This window comes from Aphelocoma coerulescens, chromosome 20 (assembly GCF_041296385.1).
Source record: "Aphelocoma coerulescens isolate FSJ_1873_10779 chromosome 20, UR_Acoe_1.0, whole genome shotgun sequence".
In the NCBI taxonomy this organism is placed as follows: domain Eukaryota; kingdom Metazoa; phylum Chordata; class Aves; order Passeriformes; family Corvidae; genus Aphelocoma; species Aphelocoma coerulescens.
The window spans coordinates 7,189,889-7,203,591 of NC_091033.1; the positions used below are offsets into that span (position 1 = coordinate 7,189,889).

General features: G+C 50.7%; 1 protein-coding gene across 1 annotated transcript in view; it reads left to right on the forward strand.

The window, feature by feature from the left end:
• Window positions 1-11,906, forward strand: part of JPH2 (junctophilin 2) — a 31,809-nt gene extending 19,903 nt beyond the window's left edge. Inside the window, exons 3-6 of the mRNA XM_069034260.1 lie at window positions 2,987-3,105; window positions 6,437-7,227; window positions 8,363-8,460; window positions 9,385-11,906. Coding sequence (XP_068890361.1) covers window positions 2,987-3,105; window positions 6,437-7,227; window positions 8,363-8,443 — 991 coding nt within the window. The 3' untranslated portion in view covers window positions 8,444-8,460; window positions 9,385-11,906. The remainder of the gene's footprint in view (window positions 1-2,986; window positions 3,106-6,436; window positions 7,228-8,362; window positions 8,461-9,384) is intronic.
• Window positions 11,907-13,703: the final 1,797 nt, after the last annotated feature.

The following is a 13,703-nucleotide window of genomic DNA, read 5'->3' on the forward strand; positions in this document are numbered from 1 at the left end:
TATGGCTGGCCCCTTTCCTCTAGGCTGGGCTTTGTCACAGTGCTACTAAACCCTCAGCGTGGGGTTTTTGGAGGGCTCTGAGCAGCACTGCCTTCCCAAGGTGCGCTGGGGATGTGCAGCTCAGCCAGGGAAGATGTACTTAAGACACCATACCATGTCTCTGAAAGCCAAGCATTCGTCACCTGGCTGCTGCCATATAAATGATCTCAGCAACGGAGGGACCCAGCACAGGGCATCAGCATTCCTGCTGAGGCCAGGCTGCTGGCTGGGAGAGCAGTGCTCTCCTGGGATGCTGACAGGGCCAACATGTGGTCTGCTGGACGTGCCAGATTTGAAAGTGCAGCTGTGTTGACCATAGCCCCCCCAGTCAAACACCTCTGGATGACTTTGCAAGCAGGGGGACAGGAGCAGAGGTCAGCTGTGTCCCACAGAGTGAGAGGTGCCATGGGGGCAGTGCAGGATGCCAAAGTTGTGCTGCTTAGCTTCTTGTCACCGCTGTGTGCAGCCCGGGAGCTGCCCCAGAGTGTCCCTGGCCTCACACCCCTCATTGTAGAGCCCTGCCACCCCTGAGGCCATGGTGTCTCACAGTGATGGCTCAGCTCCCCACCACCCAGAGTGTCCTCACTGAGCCTCTGCAACCCAGGCTGGATCTTCTTGGTCTTGCCATCTCTTCATCTGCAGGAATTGCAGCCAAATAGCATCCAGCAGTTTCTCTAGAGGAAAGCAAAACTCCAGCAGGAGAAAAGCATAATTGGGAGCTACCTCGTAACCTCCATCATCCCCAGGCTGTTCTCTTGTGTTGTCCCCAGGTGCTGGGAGAGGGCTGAGCATGCAGGAGCCATCTGCACCCACTTGGTGACATGTTCAGCTCTGTCCTTACTAGTGAGAGCAGACCCCACCTCTAGTGCACTTCAGACTACTTCTTTGGGAGCTACTTGAGGAAAGCACTTGCCAGGAGCTGCCTGCTGCTCCCCCAGCTGGAGCCAGCTGGCTGATTGTCTGGCTGGGAATTGGTCAGGATAGCATCTGCCTGGCTCAGAGAGCAACTGAAAGGGAGACTTTTATCTCTTGATGGTGAATCTCATCCTCCAGAAGCAGCAGGACAAAGGCAGAGCCTGGAGCATGTCCTGCCAGGATGAAGAGCTGGATCCTCCCTTTGCAAGCCTCTTCCCTGGGGCTGGCGCCAGGCAGGCTGTGTGCCCCAGGCACAGCACACCCAGCCCACTCTGATCCCCCAAGCATGGAGAGCACAGACTCATCCCCCCTGGCCCCTGCCAGATTATAGTGGAATTAATCACGCTGATTATATGCTACCAAAAAAGGAGGTGCTTTCTCTGTTCAGAACTGGCTCAGACCCCCTGCTTGCAATCAGCAGCTTAAAAATGCTGTTTTCTGCCTCATCATGTCTCTGGGTTTTTCAGGAGCTGTAGTAATTTTGGATAAAAAGACCAAGAATGACTGCAATCCCAGGCAGCTCAGCCTGCAGAGAAAGTGGGGAGATAGATAACGTGTGAGTGTGGGCAGGGAGGTGAATCATGGCTCCAGCAGAGTGGGATGTCATCCCAGGGAGGGACAGGCTGAGCCACAGCAGCTCTGCACCCTCTTCTCCATCGCAAGCTCTGAAGAGTGTTTTTGGCCCCTTGTCAAGTCACACTGTTGCCTGTATCAGATGGGATTGATGCCCTGCTTTTAGTTCTTTCCCTGGAGCTACTCAGAATGTCATATGTGTGCATCTTCTCTCTTGTAAGGGTCTCAGAACAGCATTTCTATCACCTTTTCATTGCACCTGTTGAGTATTCAGACTTCAGCTTGTCTTGTCTGCCTACTTGATCTCAGTTTAATGGGAAGGAATCAATCCTTATTTCATGACTAACAGTCCAAAAATTCCTCTGGAGTGTTTTCACTGCAGGAATGAGAACTGCATCTTTCCTCCTTTTTTGTCCTACGACATGACCAGATACCAACCTGAATCTGAAAAGGACTCATCAGACATCCTAAGACCACAGTAAAGGTTGTAATTTGGGGTGAATTGGTGTTTGAGGAATGTTAACTGCTTATCACACAAAAATATGTGGATTTGTATGTGAAACAGGGAATATGGGGAGCCTCAGAAAATATGACAGTGAGAGCATGGGGAAGGCAGCTCTCAGCAAGACTTGAGTGTTACAAAGCAGCTGCATATACTGTGCTTCACCCGCTCTTATTTTTAAGGTGCAACCTTGCTGTTTGAAGTCAGCTCCTTCCCAGACTGTGAGCAGCTGGGCTGTAAAGCCAGCCCTGCTTTTAGCAAAAAGATCACAGGGCCCCGAGCATGAGGCATGTGAGGAATATGACAGCTGGCCAGTAAAATAACCCATAGCCTGTAGCCCTATGGAGCAAGGAGGAGATGTGCTGGGAAAGAGTGGAGAGGACTCAGAGAGCCAAGCTGAGAGGGAGAGAATAGCTCTGGTGAGATCAGCCCCTCAGGCTGCAGTGAGTAAAGGAGCCCCTGGACAATGCATGTTGTTTGCTGGAGAGCTACAAGAGAGAAATTTGGGGTAAAACCTGTCTTATGTGCTGAGCAGAGGCACACTGCCTCTGGCGAGGTGCAGCAGCTTGGGGCTGGTGATGCACGGAGGAGTTCAGCCACCAAAGATGCCTGTGTGATGGATGCCTCAGTCATTCCTCTGAGCGGCACAGCCACCAGCCCGTTCTGCAGCACCTGCTGCCTCACTGCAACACAGGAACGCGCTCATATTTGCAAATACACCTGCCCTGTTCCCTATGTGCAACCTTTCCACCTTACCCTTGAGCATCTGGGCCCCTTCCTCGTTGAAAATCTGCTCTTCTCTCCCTGGGTGTAGGGTTTTGGGTCACATGGGCAAATTCTGAGTGCTGTTATGCCAGATGGGCTGATTCAGTTTTGGTGCCAGCCAGTGTTTGCTGGGTGAGCTGCGATGACCTTGGCTCAGAGAGCGCTCACTGTTTTTCCCTCTTCTCTCTGCAGGACGGCTCATGCCAAAGTCAAGGCTGAAGGGTCTGAGCAGGCAGCTCAGGCAGCCAACAACGAATCAGGCATAGCCAGAATGATGGCCAGGGAGCTCTCCCCAGACTTCTACCAGCCAGGTAGGATCAGAGGCATCTTCCAAGAGGGGTCTTGCAATTTACATGGGGCATCACCCACTTTGTAATTCCACAAGTTACCCTCCTGTTTATCCTAAATCCTCTTTTGCTCAATTTCAGCCAGACCCTTGCCCTGGCTGATTTGCTGTCCTCCTTACACCACTGTTTTACTCACTGTGTTACCACAGCTTGGAGAAAAAACCCACAGCTTCTCAACTTCCCATGTTTTTCCACACACCAAAGCCCTCAAAACAACAGGCAGGACAGGCAGCAAGCTTGGGGCTATCTGCAGTTCTGTAGATACATCCCTTGTGGCTTTTTCTTGGAACAGTGTTGCACATTGACTCACAAACCCATATCCTGTGGGGCCTCAGAACAATCAGACTGTGCTAATTAGGGTCTGTAATACCCTATAAGAAAGCAGCTAATACGAAATACTATTTCCTTGATTCTCTATTCATTTGTTAGCATCACTGCTAATTATTTGGCTGGGGAAACACTTGGGAGGATCCTTCTGTGAGACCAAGCACTGAGGATTAGTAGATGGGAAGTGTAATATTAGAAGCAGCATTGTGAATGCCATTACCTTTCCCTGGACTGAGTTAGCTAGAGATATGCTCTTCTTGGAAAACTTCCCTTTACAGAGAGGGGAGGTAATAACAGAGCAGAAAATAGAATTCCAGGAGCCTACATTTTCATCCTATCTTTCTTATTATCTGGCTTTATTGCCTGGAGTGAGTGTCCCATGGTTACTGAGGCAAGATCACAAGGGACTATCACAGCAGCAAAACTGGGGGTAGAAGCCAAAGGTTGACTCGTGCTCAGCAAAACCTGACACCTGCCCCTGCTCTGATTTCGGTGTCTCTGCATCTCCTGTACCACACCCCGGCACAGGGCACACAGTGGGAAATGGGAACAGCTAACAGCTGGTGCCTGGCTGGGGAGAGTCGTGCTGACAGTTTTTCCTAAATTCCCTGTACTCTCACCTTGTCCTGCACCTACAAGCTGGGGAAGCACCTTGCTGCAGGGCTGCCCCTTCCTCCCCATCACCCAGCAAGGCCCGTTGGAGCTGGCTGGGAGTGGGGAAACACCAGAGCACCTGGGCACGGGCATGAGCCAGCCTGTGGCACTTCATTTAACAATGGCTTGATCCTCACATAAGCCCCCCAGCTGCCACTCACAGCTCTACATTCACCCTTTGCACACTGGGGTATTTATAGCACAGAGACAAGGGAAACTGGAATTCCTGAGGGGAGGTTTTGGACATCTAGCTAGATTATTTTTTCCAGCCATGGCAATTGAATGAGACAACTGAAACAGTCTCTGTAAAACACTTGGGGCAGCCTGACCTCCACTCCTGGCTCCTCAGGTGCTGGATCCTCCTGCTGCTGTTACGTAGAGCCTCACTTGGGTCCTGGCCTCTCTTAGTGGCCTTCTAAGCTCCTGATGCATGTTATTCTTCTATGATTCTTTTAAACCTCTGAATTCCCAAAGTGCACAAGAATATGTCTCTGCTTGCATGGTTGCACCATCCAGGAACAAACAGACAGCAGTCCAGCCTTGGATTTTGCTAGGACTGAGAGCTGCTGGTCACACAGCCAGGAGAGCCTAGCAGTGTTTGGTAGCTGTATTTCTCCCTGCTATCCTGGCAGATGGACCATGCTGTGTCTGGCAGAGGCAGTCCTGCTCAGCAAGCCTCATATCCCTAGTAACTGTTGAGCCCTGGATTTCAGTTAGGGTATCATCCCTTTTAACTCAGAGGAAAGGATGTAAGCCAAAACCCTTGGTGAAATGTGCTGGGAGATGAAGGTGGGGAGGTGTGCCCTCCAGGCAGCTGGGGAGTTTTGTGTTGTAAATTATTCAGGAAGAGAAGAAAGCAGCAGGAGAGAGCAAGGAGCCTGGAGCTGCAGGAAGCCTATTTTGGGGAGTCTGAACAACTGTTGGAATGGCTTCCAAATAACTCACTTGCAGCCAGAAATAAATGGCCCTGAATGGGTCACCTGCTGATTGACAGGAGTGTGCAGGCAGAGCAGAGCAGCTAAAATCAGTGCCCTCCTTTCCCCACTGCCCCTCCAAGCAGAGTCATTGCCTGCATGGACAGGAGATAGCAATGTGCAAATCACATCACTGACTTATGAGAGGGAAAGGAGCACAATTTCCCAACCAGACTCAGGTCTGCATCAGTTCTTGAGATGGAGGAGATGAAGGGAGGGACCTCAAGGCAGCCAGGGATGGTGTGGCTCCAGGATCTGTGTCATTCAGGAGCACAGAGCAAGCCCCGTACATCTGCACCCCTTAGCATCACTGGGGTTCAGCAGAATGAGGCCAGAGGAGGTGCTTTTCTTCCAAACAAGCTGCTCTGTGACCTCACACAGCCCAGTAGGAGCATGATGCTCTTATTCTCACTTGCTATGAGCATCATGGTGATGTGTGGGGACCCTTCTCCCAGCACGTGGAACACTGTGGAGGGTTGTTACTCCACAAGATATTCCCACTTTTTTGGTGATGCATTTTGGTGGATATCTTCAGTGCCAGGCTCTGTCTGACTTCCTCTGACCCAGGCTGGACTGCAATTTGCAATAGGGTTAATAAGAAGTACAGATTTAATGATAGGTGAACAATTAACAATTGAAGTGAGGCAATGTTGCTAGGAACTCACAAGTCAGTGTGTGAGATGAGGCCAAAATGAAATCTGAAACCCTGAGCCACCCTTCCTGATGGTGCCAGGTAATTTTGCTGCTGTTGTGGAGCTCAGGGCAGACAAGAGGGCCCTATAACTTCCAGCCCTGCTCCATATATAAGAAACATGTTTTTCCCCATCATGAGGGATGGCATGTAGATCATTTGGGGATCCTGCCTTTCCTGATGACACTGGTCATCCTGTGTATCACTGGTGAAGTTGCCATGCTGTTAGACACCAAGGAAGCCACATGGAAGAATTTCCCAACCATTAAATAAAAGAATCCCAAACTTGGTTGGGAGCTGTATCCTCCTTAGCCCCAGCATGACCCATCTGTGTGACCACAAGAAGCTGGGCTGCAGATTTTCGCTGTTTCTTTACCCTTATCTGCAGCTCCTGCCCACTCCTTCAGCTCTTCCCAACTGGGCAGCCCACAATAAGGCTTGAAGCCTTCAGCTGTTCCTGGAGGAAATTCCTCCTGGCGGCAGGGTACGGTTTCGGAGTACCTCCTCTCCCAAACTCCAGCCTGGACCCTCGCACCGTGGTCCCCAAACCCATTGGTGCTGGGGGCACAACTGCCAAACCACGATGGTGCCGTGGCACTGGGGTACCCAGCCCCAGAGTGACTCCTTACACCAGCCCTTCTCTCTGCAGGCCCCGAGTACCAAAAGCGGAAGCTGCTGCAGGAGATCATCGAGAACGCGGAGCACGGGGTCAACATGGAGGAGGAGGCGCTGCGGCCTGAGGCTGCCCCGCCGCCCCCCACGCCACCCGAGAGCCCCCAGCTCCACGAGCAGGAGGAGCCGCGTCCCCGCGCCAGCCCGGCCCCCAGCCCTGCCGCCACCCCTCCCGAGGCCAAGCGGGCCAAGCCAGCCCCCCGGCAGGACGGGGCTCTGCGTCCGGGCAGCTGGGCCGAGGCAGGCGGGCGGGCAGGCGGTGGGAGCCCGGCACCCTCCGAGGGTGAAAGTCGCCCGGCCTCGCGGGGCCGTGGCCGTCCCGCTGAGCAGATGGAGATTGGGCCACTGCAGCGCATGGCGCGCGAGCCCGACGTCGAGCTCTTCAAGGGCTACCACAGCTACGCCGTCCGGACATCCCCGGTCACCCCCGCCACGGACTATGAGGAGGAGCAGTTCCCTGAGAATGAGCCGCCCTCTCTGGAGCCCCGGGGGGAGCCCCCGCGCCGAGGGGGCACCCCTGGCCCGCCACAGGGCCGGGAGGAGAAGCCATCGGTTGTGGCGGAGGCCAAGCCGGAGCCACCTCGCCCCAAGGAGCCGCAGCAGCGCCCCAGCCCTGAGCGCAGGGCCGTGGGCCGGGCTGAGCCCGCGGCCGACAGGAAGACTGAGGCCAGGGCACCAGGCCGGACGGAGCCCAAGGCAGGGGCCAAGCGTGGCCCGGCCCAGGCGGCGGCAGTGGTGGCAGCACAGAAGGCGGAGGAGTGCGAAGAGGTGATGTGGGGCATCCCTGGGAGCCCCCTGGGAGCCACATTTGCCTTTTCTTTATTGTTCCCCATGAGGTCTGGCAGGACCCAGAGGGATGCAGACCTACCGGGCCTGGGGCTGCAGTGGGCCCTGAGTGGTTCCTGGAGGATCTTTTTGGGATCATAGAGCCCGCTGGAGGAGAGTGTTGGTATCCCCCTGTCGTGCCACCTGCCCAGCCTGCCTTGCCCTGGATGTTTGGTCTGACATTCATAACCCTCCTGTTTTGACCTCCTCTCTTTACCTGGGCAGATATGCTTTCAGACACATCGTATTTCAAAATTTGCACAAAACCAGGCATCTTCCAATTGATTTTATACACTTTTCTCACCTTCTTTTCCTACCCCATTACCAGCCAACTTGGATGTGAAAGTTGGGGGAAAAAAGAACAGGAAAAGCCTGAGTGTGTTTCTCTTTTACCTGTTACATTTACTTTTTTTGCTGTAGGGGCACCTCATGAGCTGACCTGTGGTGTTGAATCACCAGCCAATTTCCCAGGTTTAAACTACAGTCACTGAAACTCAGTTTTGCTCTTAGCAAATACAGCTGGAAACCCAGACATTTTATTAGCCTTCTGAGTCCCATCTTGCAGCCCTTTGGATGTGAATGATTCCAGTGTGGCTTTAGAAGAGCACAGCTTGGAAATACTTTGGTCTGAAATTACAGCAATCTCACATAGGTTCATTGGGGTTTGGAAGTAGATGATCTTCAAGGTCCCCTTGCAAACCAAAGCATTCTATGATTCTGTGATATTAAAAATGGCAATGTTACAAGCACAGGCAATGTGGATGGAGAAGGGAGTTGGGAGGAGCAGCTTGACATGGGATCAGCAGTTCATGTTCCTGTGGTCAGGGTCTCCTTTAATCTAATTTAACTGCAAAAGAAGCCTGATTTAACCCTCTTCAAATGAATTTATAGGGAAGAAGTAAGAATAGGATAGGATAAACATTCCACTAGTTTGAAATTCAGGCTGGTTGTTAAGTGCCAGATTTCAGTGCGTCAGGAGGGGGTGATTGCAGTATTTTTGAACAGCAGAATCCATCTGTGTCTGTCTCCTCCCCTGGAGCTGTGGTGTGTAATACTCTGTTTTGGATTTTTCCTTCAGGGACCTAACACAATTGTGATCTGCATGGTCATCTTACTGAACATTGGTCTGGCCATCCTATTTGTACATTTTTTGACATGATGAGCCTCTTGAACAAGGTAAGAAGCAGAATGAGATTTTATCCTCAACTTGTAGATGTCACTGGATGTTTTAAGGTTGACTCACTTCTCATAAAATGTTGTAAAATTATTGCATGAAATTATTTAATAAATTTTCTCAGAATTAAGAACATAGACTGTGTTGGTGGGATACAGTTGCATCATATAGTTTTGCCTTCCCAGTACCATGGGCGTGTTTCATGGGGTGAGACTTCCAGTGCAAGAGTGTATGATGTTAAATTTGAAATTTGTTCGCTGCAAATACACTTCAAGAAACACTTTCAATTTGCTGTTCTAACGTGGCTGCTGCCAGGTAAATCATGCATTGTATTTCTTGTTGCTCAGACCAGCAAGAGGCAAGAACACATAGATAATATGAAATTGTGAAATCTGCAGCTTTAATTGCACCAGTGCTAGTTCTTCAGTGGTTGTTACTGTGGTTTAGTAATTGTTTTACTAAACATGAGCCAAAATGTCTATAAGACTAAGGTTAACCTGGTTCTCACTCAGGCCTTCCACTTGAACTGGGGTAAGGGTTTGCATTTGGATTTGGTGGCAATAAAATCTTGTGAGGTTTCTCATGCTTGCAGGACTCCTATAGACAGGAATGTGTCCTGAGCTTGCACAAGATTTTTGTCACCTTGGGCTCAAATATTTCAAAAAAATCTGCTGTCAAGGCTGAACCTGACCCTTGAGCCTTATGTGAATGTAACACAAGAGGCACCTCCCAAGCCCCTGTGAGGATGTTGGGCTGCCTTCCTGAGGCCTCCTGGGGGACAAAACTGCTCTGCTGGGCACTGCTTTCTGTCATGTTATTAGTCTCACTCGACCTGCACAGGTGAAAGCCTTGCAGACAGCTGTGGTAATGTGTTGGTCATGTGTTTTGCTCTCCCTTGACTTTCCCATTTATCTGTGTTCGGACAGGCGTTGCTGCTGGTGGAGACCTCAGACCTTGGCGGGGATTAAAGCTCAGCCACCTGGAAACACCTAAGAGGAGGACTTGAGGAGGACAATCCTAAGGTTGCATTGCAAACATCAACCTTAAATGAGAGTGTCTGAAGATCAGTTCAGTTTCCTGCTCCCAGGCTGTGGCTGGCCTCTACAATCTACCAAGGAAAAGCCAGGGTTTCTGCACTGTGGTCTCCTCTTCTTTGTATAAAATAGCAGTTGCCTTAAATTATTCTCACCAAAGCCATCAACTGTCCTGCCATGCCAGGGATGAGGGATTTATCTGTAGCTGTAGGAAAATGAGTGAGAAGGTCTCATGCGTTCACACTGATGTGTTTTGTAACTCCCTTGGTTGACTCAGTGTCAGGGATTTTCCAAAGATTACCATCCGTGGCATGGAGATGAAGCAATACAGCAACCAGAATGACTCATGAGAGCTGCGCCATGGCTCGGGGTGGACGATGCTGCTCTCCATGCTTGGAAGTCATCCGAAGGGATGAACAAAAAGTCTTTCCTTTCCCCTGTCACCTGGCATCATTTTCCATGTATGGAGGACTGAGAGGGGGAGCAAGTTGAAATTGGGCTTGTTGAAGTGTGACCCGAGTCCTGCCCATGGTGGCCGATGCACCACAGATGGGGCCGCGGGGTGGGGTGTGAGGGACTGGTGGATCCAAGGCTGTTGGTGCCTGTGGGGGTGCTCTGGGTGGAGATGGGGCCTGTTTTGGGACCAGGCACCATCCAAGTGCTCTCCTGCCACCAACAATGCTCTGCACAGAAGCGTCTTGCAGGGGATGGCTTCCCACTGTAACAGGAAAGGAAGGTGTGCTGAATTTGTCCCTTTACTCCTTTTTTTTTAAGAAAATGTTGTAAGTTACAGTGACAAAGAGGCTCTTGCTGAAAATGCCTCCATACACCTGCAGGTTACTCCCCTTGGCATGCCAGGCTGCAGGGGAGTCCTGAGCTCTCACTGCACTGAACGAACAACTTTCCAGCCAGAGGATGCAGGGTGGCTGTCGTGGGAGAGGTTACCTTATTCCTGAGAGAAAAAAGGTGCAGAGATGTGAGTGACTGCAGTTTATTTGGGTGTTGGGCTCAGAAATACGCAGCAGCCAGGCTTTCAGCAGTGGCAGAGTACAGTGGGGCAGTTGTAGCTGTTGCTCGTGTGTGCGAGGCTGAGAGGCCTGGGTGATTTGCACCGATTTTCCCAAAGCTGCGACAGGGAGTGACCTTTGGAAGGAGATTGTCCACCATGATCTGCTCTGATCCTTAGCAGTGCGAGCTTAGAAAGTCGGCACAGATGAAGTTACAGTTTAGTGTGAGACTGAGTGCTTGGACATGTTTCTTCCTTCTTTTAAGAGCAATGTTTATTTTCTATCCCTTTTTAAGATAATCAGAGATGTTATTTATAGTTGGTTGTGCACCTCTGTGTATCCTGAAGTCCCACAGCACAGGACTGGGTGGGAAAACCTTGTTGGACTGGAAAGAATAGGGAAATGATAGTTAAGGAAAAAAACAGATGCCCGATCTGATTCAAAGGTCAGCCTGAAAGGATTTCAGAGATGGAGTGGCAGACACACAGGGGTTTACACTCACTGGAGACACGGGGCAAAACCTGCCTAATTTATCTACTCTAGTTATGGCATAAGAGAGTGAGAATAATTCAGTACTTTTCTTTGTGAACCAAGTCTATTTTTTAACCTTATTCAGCTCAGGAACATTGCCACAGTAGCAAATACGTGGTATTAAGTGTGGGAGAAGTGAATGTGATCCTTTCCTAAAAGCCATGTGGCTGTACCAGTCCTGAGAAAGCTGTGCAGCATCATCTACACTTCCACAGAGCATAGTTTAGTAGCAATTTGCTTTTCTTTTTTTTTTTTTCCTCTCCTTAAATATAAATGTATTGCAAACCCCAGGCTCTGCTGCCTTTGACGTTTTATCTCCATTTGCTGGCATTCGCTTGCCAACTCTGCAGTTTCAATATGCCAACTGCTTTTATTCACCACCAAGACAATTTCCATTGAGAGACCTGAGGGGCTTTTATTTATCACTAAGCACAAAAATGGATATTTTTCAACAGTGCTAAGGTAATTCCTTCCCCCCGCTATTTTTTATGCATGTGATATGCACTTGGTAATGTGCTTTCCTTCTAGTAGCCTTCTGAGAAAAGTAGGTAGATTTGCTTTTATGTGACGTATAACTGTATCCATATTGCACTGAGATATGGATATATATACACAGAGAGAGAGCCCCTTAGGGATTTCATTTTCTTAGATGCAAAATACCAGATTTACCTCAAACTGCATGCTTTCAAAACTGACTAGGATTTTGTGTTATACTTTTCAGGTCTTACAAAGATGCAGATACCTTTCACTCTTCACACAAAAATACCTTCATCACAGATTTTGCAAGCTGTTTACTACAATCTGTGTACTACTGTCCAGAGTTTTCTGTCGGTTGTTCTGCTGGATTATGTGCAATAATAAACAGTTATCTGCTCACTCTATCCGTGTGGATTTTTGCAGGGGAATCTCCAGGTTTCTTTCCATGTTGACGTATTCATTTCAGTCTTAGAGGAGAGAGTAGTGCAGAATTTCATTGGTGGCATTGGGATATTTTTTAGCTTTTTCCTAATTACCTGTTTCAAAATTTTGCATTTTTTTATTGATGGGGGTACTTTGCAAAGAGAGTTGTTTTCACTAACTGCTTTTAGGCAGCCTTAAAGGACCCTGCGACTCTCTGAGCACACTCCATGTGCTCCCATCATGCTGGCCTCTGGCAGGGGTTGCACAGGGCCAGGAAGAAAGGCAGCTTGCTGGCCCAGAGCCTGCCCAGGGCTGCTGACAGGTCCCTTTGCTGCCTCCCGACCCCAGGGCTGCTGCCAAGTTCATTCCGAGCTGTGCGTCACTGGCTGCTCCTCCTGGCTTTGGGGAGGAGTGATTCTCCACTGCCTGTGCCCCATCCTCTCGCTCAGCCTCTTAAAACAGCCTGGGTGAGAGGAAAGCCAGGCACGAGGTAGAGGGAAATGGCAGCTGGGTGATCCATGGGGGAGGATGGAAGACCAGAGCCCAGCACCAGCCCAGGGCAGCAGGGCCCTGGGGCCTGAGGAATCCAGAGTAGCCGAAACCTTCAATCCTTTTTCTATTTCTGGAGTGTCTCACATGAACAAAGCTGGACTGTGCAGAGCGACTGGTGGGACGCAGGCTCAGCCTTCATGGGCAGGAGTGCTGCCCCTAGCTTCTGTGGGTGTGAGGGGTCTCGTGGCAGAAGATTTGATGAAATTATGGCTTTACTCTCCTCTGGGCTTGCTTTGCTTCTGGTATGGAAGGAACCAGCTACATCTCATTCATCAGCTGAGGGCAGCAGGGTAACTGGAGCCTTGTGCACCTCATAAATCTCAGGCTGATGAACGGAGCAGGTCTTTGGCTCATGTAGCAGAGGCAGCCGGGAGGGAGGTGGGTCTGCTGCTGAAGCAATGACACATTGCTTTGAAAGTATTAATAAAGGCAGAACAAAAAGCCTGCACCTTCCCCAGGGGAGGGGGAACAGTGCTGGGCTCTCTGCCTCAATAGCTGCTGGTTTTAGGGATAACCTCCCCACAGTGTTCAGCCAAGTGTCCCCAAGTGCAGGCAGGGAGGTGTCTGATATGTGAGAACCAGGCTAAAGGCACTGGCCTGATCCTGTGTTGAAGGGCAGGAGCCTTACCCTCCACTGGTGTGAGGGAAGGTGCAATCTGAGCCCCCAGTGTCCTTTGACAGTGACCTGCTCAGGCGTCCTGGGGACAGCCATGCTGTCCTCCACCATTCTTGTGGGGCATGGGGGCTCTCAGGAGCAACCCTCTCTTTTGGTCCTCATCTTTGCTCAAGTGGAAGGGTCAGAGCTGGGGTGAAGGTAACCCTGACACTGAGAAGGTGCTGAAATGTGCAGAAGGGTTCCTGTGCTCCTTTCTGGCCCAGGAGCCAGGAATGGATCTGGCTCCACACCACTGCCTTTGCTTTAGGACCCTTCCTGGAGGAAGCTAGCCTGAGTCCCAGGAGCATTAATGCATCGGGGAACAGACACCACCAGCAAGGGCATCCCATGCCCAGCTCGGGGCTGGCAGCAAGGGGCCTTACTGTGGCCACCCTCTCCTGTCCTCTTCTGCCAGAAATGCTGGCACTGCTGGAAGAAGTCACTTTTAATTTACTTCCTCTGAGCAACCACCCACACCATGCTCACAAGGACAGGATCAGCCTGCTTGGGAGCCCACTGGGCCCTTGCTGAGGACCTCAAAACCATGTGAGCACCAGGACCATCCC